This window comes from Podarcis muralis, chromosome 1 (genome assembly GCF_964188315.1).
Source record: "Podarcis muralis chromosome 1, rPodMur119.hap1.1, whole genome shotgun sequence".
NCBI lineage: Eukaryota > Metazoa > Chordata > Lepidosauria > Squamata > Lacertidae > Podarcis > Podarcis muralis.
Window position 1 is genome coordinate 93,664,130 of NC_135655.1, and position 14,574 is coordinate 93,678,703.

The 14,574-nt window shown below is 42.0% G+C and overlaps 1 protein-coding gene and 1 long non-coding RNA gene across 2 annotated transcripts in view; one reads left to right on the forward strand and one right to left on the reverse strand.

The window, feature by feature from the left end:
- The window catches only part of LOC114604324 (uncharacterized), a 64,874-nt gene extending 50,680 nt beyond the window's left edge, over positions 1–14,194 (forward strand). The window contains exons 2-3 of the long non-coding RNA XR_013394456.1: positions 1,514–9,243; positions 12,947–14,194. This is a non-coding gene — a long non-coding RNA (uncharacterized LOC114604324). The remainder of the gene's footprint in view (positions 1–1,513; positions 9,244–12,946) is intronic.
- Positions 4,027–13,306, reverse strand: INSIG2 (insulin induced gene 2). The gene is made up of 5 exons (XM_028744330.2): positions 13,060–13,306; positions 9,795–9,919; positions 8,992–9,158; positions 8,027–8,126; positions 4,027–7,395 (listed from the first exon to the last, which is right to left on the reverse strand). Exons 1-5 carry the CDS (start codon positions 13,304–13,306, stop codon positions 7,354–7,356), a joined length of 681 nt encoding a protein of 226 aa, XP_028600163.1. The 3' UTR covers positions 4,027–7,353.
- Positions 14,195–14,574: the final 380 nt, after the last annotated feature.

Sequence of the window (14,574 nt, forward strand, 5' to 3'; positions counted from 1 at the left end):
GGCCCTTGCTAACCCCAGAAAGAAGCTGCAGAAATCTACCATCTCAGAGATCCTTTGTCTTACATGCCTTTAATTTCTTTTCTTTTTTTATTGTTGCCAACTTCTTAACTGACTCGGTTCCTAACCTGCAACTTGATCAGCAACTGTGCCTGCAGAAATCAAACAGGTGAAGCGTTTCCAATGGCTGGTTCTCCGGTATCAGACTACTTATAGCTTTGCAACTTTCCAACCTACCTGCGGCAACTTCTGTTCCAGCACAAACTGCACCAGGCCAAAGTGCTGAAGTAAAACTGCTTATTTTCCCAAATAGAATTTAGAAATTTATAATATAATAATATAATATAATATAATATAATAATATAATATAATATAATATAATATAATATAATATAATATAATATAATAATATAATGACTAATATAATGAATAATAATAATAATAAACACCTTCTTTAATTGTACTGGATGAACAAAGGGGAAAATCTTGTAAATCCTGGGATTTTTCCCCTGAATGTATGAGTTGAAAAGGTACATACAAGCTTGTTTTCAAATGAGCATTACCTACATGGCAGAAGCCACTATTTAATAGTACAGTGGTACCTCGGGTTAAGACCTTAATTCATTCTGGAGGTCCGTTCTTAACCTGTAACTGTTCTTAACCTGAGGTACCACTTTAGCTAATGGGGCCTTCTGCTGCCGCCGTGCCGCTGCCACATGATTTCTGTTCTCATCCTGAAGCAAAGTTCTTAACCTGAGGTACTATTTCTGGGTTAGCGGAGTCTGTAACCTGAAGCGTCTATAACCTGAAGCATCTGTAACCTGAAGTGTCTGTAACCCGAGGTACCACTGTAGCTGAAATAGCAAGAGTTACTGGGCTTGGCATTGTGACAAAAATGGCTTTGAAAACTCTTCTTTAAAGTTTGTCAAATAGGGAACCAAACCTGCATGATTTCCCTTCACTTGGATGTAGTAGAACTTTGGGAGGTTGTTTATTATTTTCTGAATGTATCAGTCGCTTTCCTGCAAATAGTAGTTCAATGTGATTTACAAACATACATTAAAACTGAGATAAAACTAAAAGAGTAAAAGCCAAACTTACTTACTTACTTACTTTTGTACTTGCCTTGCTTTTCAGTTGGCCAAGAGATGTTTGTGAGTTTCCTTTAACCTTATTCTACAGATCATTCCGCCAGTGGTCAGCTTTCTCAAGTGTCTGTGCTTTAAGGCATGGGTAGGCAAACTGAGGCACGAGGGCCGGATCCGGCCCAATCGCCTTCTCAATCTGTCCTGTGAACGGTCTGGGAATCAGCATGTTTTTACATAAGTAGAATGTGCCCTTTTATTTAAATTGGTTCTCTGGGTTATTTGTGGGGCATAGGAATTCGTTCACCCCCCCCCCCAAAAAATATATAGTCCGGCCCCCTACAAACTCTGAAGGACAGTGGACCGGCCCTCTGCTGAAAAAGTTTGCTGACCCCTGTTATAAGGCAACACCTCCCATGACTCTTTTTCAGACCAGGAAGCGTTGGCAGCCAAGGAAATGGCAGGATGCTGGAGGAACACTTATAAGAAAGAAACACACACTCATAACTATAAGGTATGGTAAACTCAATATCTCACATTGACTTAAATTCTAAAGAATTTCTGAAATGCCCAGGTATTTGAGGCAGAAAAAATGGGCATTTCCCCCCCTCCCCAGAGGAATAAAACTTTTCAGAAATTGGGGGGTAGATTTTGGCACACTGGGGGAGAGGATCAGCAAGAGAGAGGGATGCTTAATTCTTTCACACATAATTTATCTACACAGCACCCCATCTCAATCAACCTGCTTTTCCAATCAAGGAGAAAAAGAAATGAGCAATGCTAAAGCAGGAAAGGGTCTGCCTCTAACCTCAGCCTCTGACTTTTAATGAGGATAAAAAAATTAAGATGAATTATGGAATTGCCCAACTTGTGCAATTTGGTCTACACACCTTTATAGTTCCAGAATGTGAACAACAAGCTATGACCTGTAATTAGCATCTTTCTTATTTTATGCTGCGTTGGAATGTTTTAATTTCTTCCTCTCTGTGCCTTTGGGTAAAAAGGCACCAGAGTCAATTAGCTGACCGGCCAACTCACTTTGTGCTTATTGATGTACTTGCTCTGTTCATCTTCTCTTCCGTTTCAGACATTTGTAGAAGTATAGCCTTAAAGGAAACTGTCCTTAGGATTTCCCCCCCCCCCCTATAGCAGCGTGAGAAACACCACAGAATGTGCCTCTAAGTAACACAAAAGAAATATTTCTTTGCCCAATGATACTTGCCCGTTCCTTGTATCCCAAGAGGGTTTTGTCTTCCTTCGCCATAATTTATTGCACACTGTCTCAGACTCTGCAGAAGTTTCATGAGGAAAACTTTTTACCATGAACAGCTACTACCCCTGAGAATACACTGACTTTATGGCAGCATTAGGTATCCCTGTCACCAGGATATACTGCCGAGAAGAATACATTTTAAAGATGGCAATATGCCATTCACTATCTATTTAATTCTTTTGGATTCTTAAATGGACCTATTCCCATGACACCATTCTACCATAGTCCCCTTTCTAGCTATGGTACTTCAAGGGAGTCAAAAGGCTAAGGACATTTTCACAGGTAAGGTTAGGAATATTCTTTTAGTGTAGCACATGTCGCCCAAGGTTTTTCACGTAGGAGAGGCAGTGGTAGAGATGTGAGCTTTAAAAAACTATATATAAGCTACAGTCTTCATCCAAACCACCTTATGTGAAAATGCTAGATTGAAGCAGGGCTTGTGAGAAGAGTCAAAAATCTTTGCCTGTTGACTGAAATCACATCCAACTTGCCTGCTTTGAAAAAAGCCAGTGCTCAGGGAGAGTTCACTTCTAGTGAGAAATTGTGCAAGCATCCACCCATAGGGAAATGTCATAGGACAACAGATGCCACGCTCTGCAGTCCCATACTTACTAGACGGATCTGCAGTCACATATGTTGCTAACAACTTGGTACCACTACATAAAAAAATGTTGAGTACAAACCACAGAGAGAACAGACTTCCTCCAGGTTTAAGAGGACAAAAATGTTAAGTTTGTACAATTCAACCTGACCCAAATCCTTTTATCTAGCTACTTTGCTAGCACAGTAATTGCTCAGAACCTTTAAAAAACGAAAACAATTGCAGTGGTTGCCATACTAAATGTGATGTCTCAGCATATTTCCAATAAAGCTGTTTTAAACTACACGAAGAACTTCATGGATAGTTGCTGAAGAAAGACAACACTGGTATAGCATAATGGCTGAAAGTGGGACCTGTGGCCCCATAAGCCTCTAGTTCAGGGGCTGCTAACTTGTAGCCCTACAGATGTTGCTGGAACTCCAGCTCCCATCAGCCTCAACCAGCACAGCTAATGGTCAGGGAAGATGGGAGTTGTATACAGGTACACCAAACTAGAATTGCTGTCGATTCAAGGTTGCCTCAGCCATGACTTCATGAGCCAGCCTGCCTCCTCAGGCTCCACCCTCACATTTGAACTGCAACATGGGAGTGGCGACACTGACCCATCTGAAAGGACTGTGTTGCTATTCCATATATAACTTATTTGAAGCCCTTCAACGCTACAATAAACAAAATAACTGGAAATTAAATTATCTCATAACAAACTAATTACGACTCTGTTTGTCAGGATTTGGAAGAGGAAAGTAATTTTATTAGATGAAATTGTCCCGATACTCTTCATTCTTCCCTTTCCAATGTACCTTTTTTTTTAGTTAGTTTTGTTTCTTCACTCACCTCCACTGCCCTCACCATAGTTGGAAGGGTTTGGATCTTAAAGGGGCCAATCGTGCTGCAATCATCTTGACTCATGGCAATTTCTGATTTATGTGTATTAACGGGCTTGTTTCCTTGTAGCATTTCCACAGGTGTGCCATAACCATTAAGGCGCTCCAACAGCCAGCATTCTAATTTGATCTTTGAAACAGGATAATTATCAATTATTGCTTCTTAAAAAATGAAAAAGAAACCGGTTCAACGAGGCTGTAATTATATTTAATACATGTTTTGCTTTTAACAGCAATTTGAAGTAAACATCATCAACCTTTACAATTCACAACTAGTGAAGAGTTTATAGTGCTTATAAAGTTGTATCTAAAATATATCTTAGTCATCCTCTACAGAACATTTTGAAGACAGTCTAATATTATAATTACACATTATACAGTAGCTGCTTCTTCCCACCACTGTAATTAAGGCATTCCCATTACAAACCTCTCCTCCCAAAATTCTAGTACTGGCTAGTAGGTACATAAAAATCAACGCATGTTTTGTTAAATGAAAAGCAACTCATCAACAGAAAAGCAGTAGTCCACAAGAATGACTTTGGGGTGACTTTGCATCATTGGCTTAAAGACATGGAAGAGTCACTGAACTTATTCCAAGTGGCATTTTCAAACTGACCATGTGTTATCTATCACTGACTGACAAACAGTGCAAGGCCTGGTATACAAGGATGCCTGGTGAGTAGTTACGATATACAAAAGGTTTTATTCTCCATGTTCATGTTAATATACAAAGGATGAGATAAATATATGAAGATGTATGTAAGATTTAACACCACATGTGAACTTCAGCAAGGTGGATGAAAACTGTTTTTTATCCCCTCGTTACAGCTGGGTGCAAAGAATACATGACACAAAAGCAAGCAAGATTTGTAAGTGGCAAATCTGTTAAGTCCTCCAAAGTTTGCAGAGTCTGTTACAGAATACAGTGGTATTCATAACATTCAATTAACATAGCCATGAACAGCCATCTTTTTTAGCTATTGCATGCCATATTGTGAACTGAGGTACCACACAATTGCTCTTCGTGCCTTCATAATTCTTTTCACATTTCGTGTCAACTAGATTTAAAAGCAACAACTGTGGGAAATGAGAGACCTGCTATACTCCCAAGACCATCTACTCCCAACAAGAGTTGCCCTAGACTATACATGTGTAACAGAAGGTGATCTCCTTGATAACTACTAGCTCTCTGCTGATATGCTCCAAGCTCACCTGTCTATGGGAAGGCCCTGGAGAATACAAGCAAATGACTAGAAACTTCTAAGTAAGAGATCTATTGTACAGTTCACATAAAAAGCTCCACACATCTGTTGCCTAATTTAGTCACTCTATTGTTTTCCAAGGGCCAAATTGCCAGATTTAAGCCTTCAAAATATACTCATGCCACAACTTTAACGAACACTTTAAACAGTTGGGTTGACCCATAAATATTAATCAGCAGGACCACAGATGCACTTGCAAGCTATGCTGGAATACTAAGCTCTCTGTTGACTTAATTTTAAAGTATCTCCACAATCCCAAGTGACATTTCTACCATTCAAGAAAATGCTTCAAAATTAAATCATATAAATATACACAAAGTGTTTGCATTTCAGTGTGGGGAAGGGCATATAAGGAGATACACTAAGGCGTAAGTGCTTTCTCCGTAACGTTAAGTCCATAGGACAACACTGGAAACATTTCAGTGCTGCAGTGGGAAGCTACAACACCAAGTGGGAAGTCTCAGCTACTGCTATTTTGCATATTATTTGCTTTTTCTTTTCTTTAAGTCTTATTGATTGCACATTTTCCTTCCGACATCTTTTTGTCCCAAGCTTTCATTGCATATTCTTCATATATTAGCATGCAAGCCTTAAAAACGCTGCTTGGTTTGTCTGTTCCACATTTTTTTTTTTTAATGAACACAACAATATACATTATTAAAGAAAAATAAAACATTTTGTCTAAACACATCGGTTCTTTGGACCAAGCCCTTTCGAGTCACTGTAACACATTTTCTAAAAAAAAAAACCTTTTACAGAATATTTCTTTTAAAAAGAAAATGTTCTTTAAAAGAATATAAGCAGGTCTCTAAAGCTAAATGAACGACAATAGAAGGAATGAAACTGGTCAAGTTTAGAACAGATTCAACTTATTCTTTTTACTAAGAATCAACAACTTTAGGGCTTCATTACAAGTAAGGCATTTCTCCCTTCTGCCACACCCCCAACCTCAATGGACACCTCTAAGAAGAGTGTGTCAAGGTCGCATCATACTCTGGCCTTCTTCAAGTCTGTTTAACCAAGCACAATCTAATGCAGGGTAATAATTCCATCATCCCTGACCACTGTCTACGCTAGCTAGGGCTGATGGAAGCCGGAGTCCAACAACACCTGAAGGGTAAGGGGCTCCCAATCCCTGAACTACTGGGATCCTTTCACATTTGCTGTAGCATACGACAACTATCCACTCATCCATTCTTTTCAATGGGGCACGCATAGGAGAAGTTCACAGCAGATTGCGTCTTCTATCATCAGAATGCATGTGAGAATCCACGCTTATGCATATAGTGCAAGAGTGAAACTTCCAACAAGTAAACAGAGGCTGATCTCACTGAATTTAAAGAAGTTCGGGTTTTCCTATTTCCACAGCAGATCTATCATCCACAGATGACTTATTTTCAGGTGGTCTCAGTAGCATCACTCCATCTGAGCCATGTCTGCACTCGCAGCAGTGTTACTGCTGGTGTTGCATGAAGAGTCCTACAACAGAATGCACCTATTTACAAAGGAACATGGCAGGCACAGACGTCATGACTGCGGCAGAAGCCACACCTGTACGTATACAGAATGGTCCGGGTTGGTTTTACATCCAATATACAATCAACCCATGACACGGAACAAGTTGGTTGTGTATAACTGTACCTGACACACAACTAACCTGTTGATTTTGTGGGTGGGGTGGGGTAGGGACAAGTGAAGTCACAGCCTTGAATTATATTTGTGATTTACTGTCCTCAGTGCCTTTTCAGGCCACCTTTACATCACTCTGGCATGAATAATAAAATAGAAACACTCTAATAACATTTAATCCCCCAAGTTGTCCAGGGAAAGGTAAAAAAAGGAATGCAACAGAGAGAGAGAGAGAGAGAGAGAGAGAGAGAGTTTGGTTTGGCACAGGAACATAATGCAAATAAGAGGATGGTATATGGCAAGACTAGCTTACTTTATAAAGTAAAGGCTCCTATCTAAAAACCAACAACTTGTCCAGCATGTTGCATTCCAGCAGAATTTCACACTGATCAGATACCAAGATGCTGGGATTTTTCAAGTGAATTACAGATGTAGCAATCACAGATTGCAGTAAAAAGTGTCTTTTGCAGGTGGAACAGGCCAAGGGGGACAGCGAGTGAGAGCAGAAGAAGACACAAGAGAGGGCGACGACTGTTTTGAAAACACTATAAAGTACTCCTTGGTGCCAGTTCTTCCAGGTCTGTCATTCATCCTCCTTGAGAAAGGTATGCTTTGCTCTTTTTCAGTCCTGATGAGACTTTTCTGCAATAACCTTGCATTCATACTACAAAATAAAAACACATAAATTAAGTGGTAAGTGTCTCCAAGAATGACACACACACACACACACACAATAAAGGATACACTGTAAAAATTGAGAACAAGAGATGCAAATGAGTGGAGCTCAGCATGGTAATTTTTCTGGGAGCCCAGCTTTCCACCTTATTCCTACAATCTGCAGGTTGAATCCAACGTTGTGTTGAACGGACTTCCACTCACACAGCAGGACTTCATGATGCTGTCATGTGCTCTGCAGCTTTCCCACCCCCTACCAAACTTCTCTAGGTCTCCCAGCCATCCAGAGCAGGTTTAGAGGGCATGTTGTGGAGTAAGTTTACAGGGGTAGCTGAGAAGATGAAGTCCCATTATGCAAGTGGGAGTTCTGCTCATGCACAGACAACATCAGTTACATCCTGGGGTTTTTCCTACAAGGCACTGTGAACTGAATAGTGAGTGTAGTTAAGTGGAGAACATGGCAGGGTTGGAAAGCACAAGTACTGCTGTTTGTTGAGCTTCCTGAACAGCAGCACAGTTATCTGGATGTGGCCTGCAAAGGATGGCTCACACATCTAAAGGTAGACAAAATTATTCACAAGTATGCTGCAAATAATCCCAGCACTGACAGACTAACTTACCATTGCCAGCTGCCTGCCAATGTTCCCCATAGTTATTCCACCAGCAAAAAATATACAGGGTAACCAGGAACGCACATAAAGGAAGTCCGGAGATGTGTATCTAGGGAGAGATAAAGAGTCATGGTTAGGCATGAAAGAATGCACAAAGAAACAGGAAACCTCCGACACTCTGACGCTGTCGCCTGGGCTCAAGACTGCACTGGTACAAGTAACAGCTTGTACTAATGCATCCGACACAGTCCCGTTTCTGAAAAACGAGGCACAGCCTGCTCACTGTGCATTGAAGCTTTGCAAAAAGACTCATAAGCAGCACTGTGCTGCAGTGGCTGGGACACCAGCCCTTGCCCAGCAGAGCTGATGGCAGATCTTCCATTGGACTCAGCACGGCACCTTAAGTCCAGCCCAGAAAGTCAGAATTGGGCACTGGAAGTCAAGCAAAATCTTGCAGCCAGGCCCCTGACCCCATGCTGCACCTCCATGTAACGCCAGGCTTCCTTCCCTAGTTCCAAGTTTGAGATTGGAAAGGTAGCAATAGGGTTGTTGTTTTGGCCCTAGGTGCTTTGGCTAAGCTGCTCATAGGTCATTGGCAATGCAGCTGCCAAAACACCCCTAAGCCTTTCCCTTGACCTTGTAAGCTGGGAAGAGGGCAGACATCTGCTGCAAGGTTGGGAACCCAAGTGTGGGGTCCTGCTTGTGGTCATGCTGCTTGAACACCTCTCCCCTTCTATTTCTTCTTTTTAAACAGAGCAGGCAGGTGTAGAAGCACACAGTCCCAAAGCCGAAAGGACAGGCCCATGCAAATCCCCGCACCTCTGGTGCAATCTTGCACACCATCCATTCTGATGGGATTGATGCACGCTGGGCAAGGAGTCGGAAGAGTTTTTAGTATTTCATCGGCACCAACCCCTGATACCTCTTCTAATATCCTAGCATTACAATCGCCATACTGAAGAGAAAACACTTACTGATAAACTCCATTGTAGACGAGAAGCTGAGTCACCAATGTGGCAAGAAATGCAATTCCTATTCCCAGGCCGAAGCCACTTCGAGATCGATCAAACGTCCACCACAGCCCAATTGAAAGTGCAGCAAGAGTGAGGGACAACTGGATGTTGTTGGCAAAATCCACTTTCTGCGAGCGTCGTTAAGGAACAGTTTCGGAAGATCAGCGGAACACAGACTAATTGTTTTGGGGTTTTGCCTCAAAGGGATTGCCGGTAAGCATCACACAACTCTGATTTTCCTAACACCGAACAGCTTTCCGAAAATCATATCTAACTGGAGAATCCCTAGCTGACCATTCGCAGCACTCTTAGGACTAGGCCAAAGGCATGATGTTTCAAATGCTTGTTTAGTAGGTATGCAATTACTCATGAGTGCGTGTTGGCTTGCAAAAGTGCCTTCCTTGGGATAGCCACCTTGCTAAAAGTTTACATGCACCCTGTCATTAGTGTGAACTCTTGTGTCACCAGAATGTTATTTCTTAATACTTTATTGCTTCTCGCTGCTGTTTTATGGCCAAGCTTTCTTCAGCCACACTGGATTTTTTATTGTGTTTATTAAGTTATTTTAAACATGTAGCTTGAAACTGTTGTAAATCACCCTGAGTTAACAATGGAAGGGCAACTAATAAATTCGCTGCCACGTCGGGGAGTGCACCAGGCGTGCAATCCCGGTGAAGTGAGCGGGGCAGCTGTTGTTTAGCTCTTGACCTCCTAGAAAAAAGTTTGGATGCGGCTGCCAACTTCATTACCATAGAGAAGGATACAGCGCTGGCATGATTTATACCAACAAAGACTGCTACACACCGCATCACACTGGACCATTCCCTCTTAAATTTGTGTGGCTCTCCCAGGTGTCGATCCATGCAGGGGTACAATAACCCAATCACAGCTGTAAATGACAACAACAAAAGGCGAAAGGAACAATTATGACTTCTGCCAAATTTGCCATTCGCTGGCACTCCCTAAATTGGCTGATATCATACTGGTAACCATTCATTACATTACTAGCTAATTTTACGAAACGACGTATTTTTTTATAACTTCCCGCAGATGAAAACACGCTAGCAAAAAAATATCTGCCACTGCCCTTGCCTTCAGCCTTGTTGAATGCCCTCCAGATGCTTTGGACTAGAACTTCCATTAGCCCCAGGAAATGTGGGAAACCCATGTACTGGTTTTGACCTATGAAGCCTCATGCAGCTCACTCTCAAGGACCACCTGTCCCCACATGAACCAAGTCAGACTGTATTCATCACCTTAGGCCCTTCTCCATAGGCACCCACTGAGAGAGGTGCAGAGGGTGGAAACATGAAAGCAAGCCTTTTGACTGAAGGCATCCTACTTGTGAAACACTCTCCCCCAGAAGGCATGCCTGGCACCACCGCTATGTATTTTCAGGCACCAGACAAAAACATCTCTTTGAACCCAGGCTTTAGCCCCTTAATTTGGAGAGTATCAGCTATCTGTGTCCTCTTTTAGTGGGGTGGGGTGTTTGATACCTATATATGGATGTGTTTTTAGGTTCTCATTCTGTTTGGGTTTTCTAATACAGTGGTACCTTGGGTTACGAACTTAATTCATTCCGGAAGTCCGTTCTTAACCTGAAACCATTCTTAACCTGAGGTGCGCTTTCGCTAATGGGGCCTCCCACTGCTGCCGGCGCGCGATTTCCGTTCTTATCCTGGGGCAAAGTTCGTAACCTGAGGTAACTACTTCTGGGTTAGTGGAGTTTGTAACCCAAAGCGTTTGTAACCTGAAGTGTTTGTGACCCGAGGTACCACTGTATCCGGTTTTAAAGTTTATACCATTTTTGCAAGTTGCTTCGAGTCACCTTTGTGGGAAAAGTGGCTAATGAAAGCAAACAACAACAACAACAACAACAACAACAGTACGGGTTGCTGGGAGCTGTACTCTAAACCTCCAGAGGGACCAGGGTGGAGAAGGATGGCAAAAGGCAATCAAGCCAAACAAATGCTTGTGTCTAGAATTGCCAATCTAGGTGTAAAATAAAAATGAAGCAAATGGTACAGTAAAATACTCAAGGATTTCAGATGGGCAATAAATAAATAAATAAAAAGGAAAGATGACAGGCAGGCAGTTTAGAGATAAAACGAGTCTCTAACTGTGACCAAAATATTCCAAGCGCGCACAGACACACACACACCCCCGAGAAAAGAAAACCAACACATTCAGACAATTTACACAGACAATTCCTTTCAAATCTGAATCCTCTGTGAAATCTGTGGTGTATTAATTCCATGAAAAGGTACAAAAGGAAAGTAATTAGATAATGCAAGATACGTAGCCTTGAAGATTATCTTCAGCAGCAACAACAAAAACCTGTTTCCTAGACAATAGATCGGTTTATTGACCTGTATCAGAATCTGACAAGCAGCACCTCAGGAAAATATTGGCATATTATACAATAGAACCTTCCCCTAGTGCTGCCCCCTGACTCCACTGCCAAGAGGTTTCCGCTGATAAAAAGATCTTATGCAGCAACTGAATTCATTAAAGTATTGGCTGAATCAGTGGTAGCGAGACTGGAAAGATATGTACCCTACCCTGCCACAGAAATCTAGATGCCATTGTACTACAGCAGCCTTACCCAACCTGGGGTTCTCCAGATGTTTTGGGCTGTAACTCTCATCAGGCCCCACCAGCAACAGTGTTTTGTGTTGTGTAGGCTCTTATGATGTAAGTAATGGGCCCCGCCTGCTAGCCTGCTCCCTCAAATATCACTGGTTTGCTTCTGGCTTACAAAAGAATTCAGCAGACCATGCTACTTACTTAAGACGATTACTGCCTTGCAAAATTTAAGAACATTTATACTATAAATCAGATTTTCAAAATAAATAAATTTGGACCACCAAATGGAAATGGAAATCAGATTTTTTTTATATAAAAAAATGAAGTTGGATCACTGAATGCAAACTGTCTGCCTATGACTGCTTTTTCTTTTCTAAACTGCAGCCAGGGGAGGGGAGGTGCAATCCGGACTGGGACTGTAGCGGAAGTAAAGTGTTGGCGTCCTCTCCCACCAGCCCTGGTCCAGATTAGCTAGGCATCCCTCTCTGCCTAGGGCCAGTCATGCAGGGCCGGATTTAGGTTTGATGAGGCCTTCAGCTACTGAAGGTAACAGGACCCTTTATATGTCCAGCTGCCCTTTGTCAACAACAAATTGTCGCTGTTTTTTGTGTTGAATATATGCTATATGGTAATTAATGGACCTAATGGTATCTAAAGCCATTTGCGCATGTTGCCATGCAACCAGTCCATGCAGAATGTAGGCACCCTATATGTACAGAAATGAGCAAACCAGTGATATTTGAGGGAGCAGGCTAGCAGGCGGGGCCCCATTACTTACATCATAGGAGCCTACACAACACAAAACACTGTTGCTGTATGTAGGTTTTATTTTATTTGTTTTTAATCTTATATTTTGGAAACGTACATCCAGTTTCCCCCCTTTAAATTTCTTTGGGGGGCTCAGAGTGGGGTCCTAAGCTATAGCTTGTTTATCTTACATGTAAATCTGGCACTGGGATGCCATGCCCAGATTGGCCCATGAGAAGCAATGACGAATGGAGAATGCCTGGCACTCTTTCCTCTGCCAGAATCTAAGACATCCCAGCAAGCTAAACCCTACTAGCAGCAAGAGGGGGAGCTGTAACTGGGTAGCACGGTTGCATGAATCCAGCATCTGCATATCCTCCAATGTGCATGCATGAGTTCTCAGCACATTAGGTTCCTATGTAGAAAGTCAGGGCTACATGATGCACCTCCCACACCCGTGACTCTCTGTCCACCTCATTCTCCATGGCTGAGCAGAGGAGACAGGGAAGTCCATAGATACAAAAGGTGCACCTAGACCTTATGTTCCTCTTAACAACCCTTGCCTGGTTCACGTCCACAGGTGTCTTGGAGGAAAGGAGGAGGAAATGCCAAATGGTGCTTCTGCGGACTGAATCAAGCCCATGATGTTTCCCCTAATAAGGTTTCTCTCCCGCCGCATTTGGTCCGACATACCTGATGCTGTTCCACAGCAAAGTGGTACCCACCAAGCCGAAGAGAAGACGCTGGTGATCACATCTGGTGGGAACAAGGTGACGTTTCTCTGAATTTGTAGTAAGTTTAATACTAGGGCAAGAAAGACACCAATTAAAAACAGGACTATCCCGCGGATCATCAAGTTCAGGCTGTGGCTGGTCACCGAGGAAATGTACGGACCGCACTTCTTTGGGATGGATGGCTGCGTATCATCGTCATCTGCCATGGCCGCCTGTACTTACAGCAAAATGCAACGCATATGTTGGGAGAGAAGGGAGGATGACCAAGAAGCTTGAAGCAATACTATTTTTCTTAATTCAGGGTGTACTCCAAATCCTGTGCAAAACAAAACAAACAAACAATATAATTATGGAACGCACTCATAAATAATCTTTGAAGAAGGCTGCGGAAGCATGGCATTAACTCACGAGGACTTCTACTAGCCAAATTCTGCAGCTTTCAATCCTTGTACGCCTTTGGAGAGCTACTGTACAGGGAATAAGTGGCCGGTGGATTCAACCCATTCCAAAGATGCTTCTGAGCAGAAAACAAGCACAGTCTCAGCTGCCCACTAAAATACAGAGGCATCAGGTTCTGTAATGAATGCACACTAATGTGTGTGAGCAAGAAAGGCTTTTTTGTCACTATTCACAGTGGGGAGGACTGGGTTAAAAGAGCACTTTGGCAATGTGGCCACTCACATGGGAATAGGTCAACAGGTGCCCACTGCTCAACTGAAAATATAGGTTCTGCTAAAAAAAAAAGTTGCTGATATAAAGATAAATGTAGCATCACCTTAAAACACACATAAAGAGATGCTTTTCTATATGAAAAAATTAACACCCAGATATTCAGCGTAGTTGGCAAGAATTCCCAGCTTTCATTTATTTTAGTACAATAAAATTCTACTCCTCATTTGTGAATAAAAGCTGGGATGGTATGCATCCAGGTTTTATTCAGAGTAGACCTATTGACACCCATGGACCTAACTTACCCATGCTCATTTATTTCAATGGGTCTACTCTATGTAAGACTTAGTTGAGTAACACCCATAACCACCATCTGAATAGAAAGTTGCAGAAAACAAAATGGAAATAAAATGATTTTTACTAAACTTTCTGGTTCATCATCACTGCTTCAGGAATTATTTAATCTTGACAAAACTGATACAAGGACTTTTGGTCTCTATTGCTGAAAGATTCAAGGCCCGTCTCCCCAAAAGCTGAGAACTAAACATGGAATGGTTTATGGTAATGGTGAATCACCAAAGTAGCATAGCCTGTTTTCTTTTCTTTTGTTTTCCTTTTTGTTTTCCTTTTAGCCAAAGCCTGGCACACATCATGTTACCACAAACATAAACATACCAAGTCGATGTGGCAACCTCCCAAAGAGGTGCTTCCACAAATTGCTGTGATAGTAAGTTATTAGCGATTGCATAATAAACTCCACAACCTAGCTTTAAGTTGAACTTATCAGGAACAGAATCAGAGTAGC

Bases quoted from the DNA above. Each gene is read 5' to 3' on its own strand.
- INSIG2 (XM_028744330.2), bottom strand. From the start codon at position 13,306: ATGGCAGATGACGATGATACGCAGCCATCCATCCCAAAGAAGTGCGGT. The intron at 9,159-9,794 runs GTATCCTTCTCT...CGACGCTCGCAG, and splicing joins GTATAAATCATGCCAGCGCT to AAAGTGGATTTTGCCAACAA. The intron at 7,396-8,026 runs GTAAGTTAGTCT...TTTATTTTGTAG, and splicing joins TTGGCAGGCAGCTGGCAATG to TATGAATGCAAGGTTATTGC.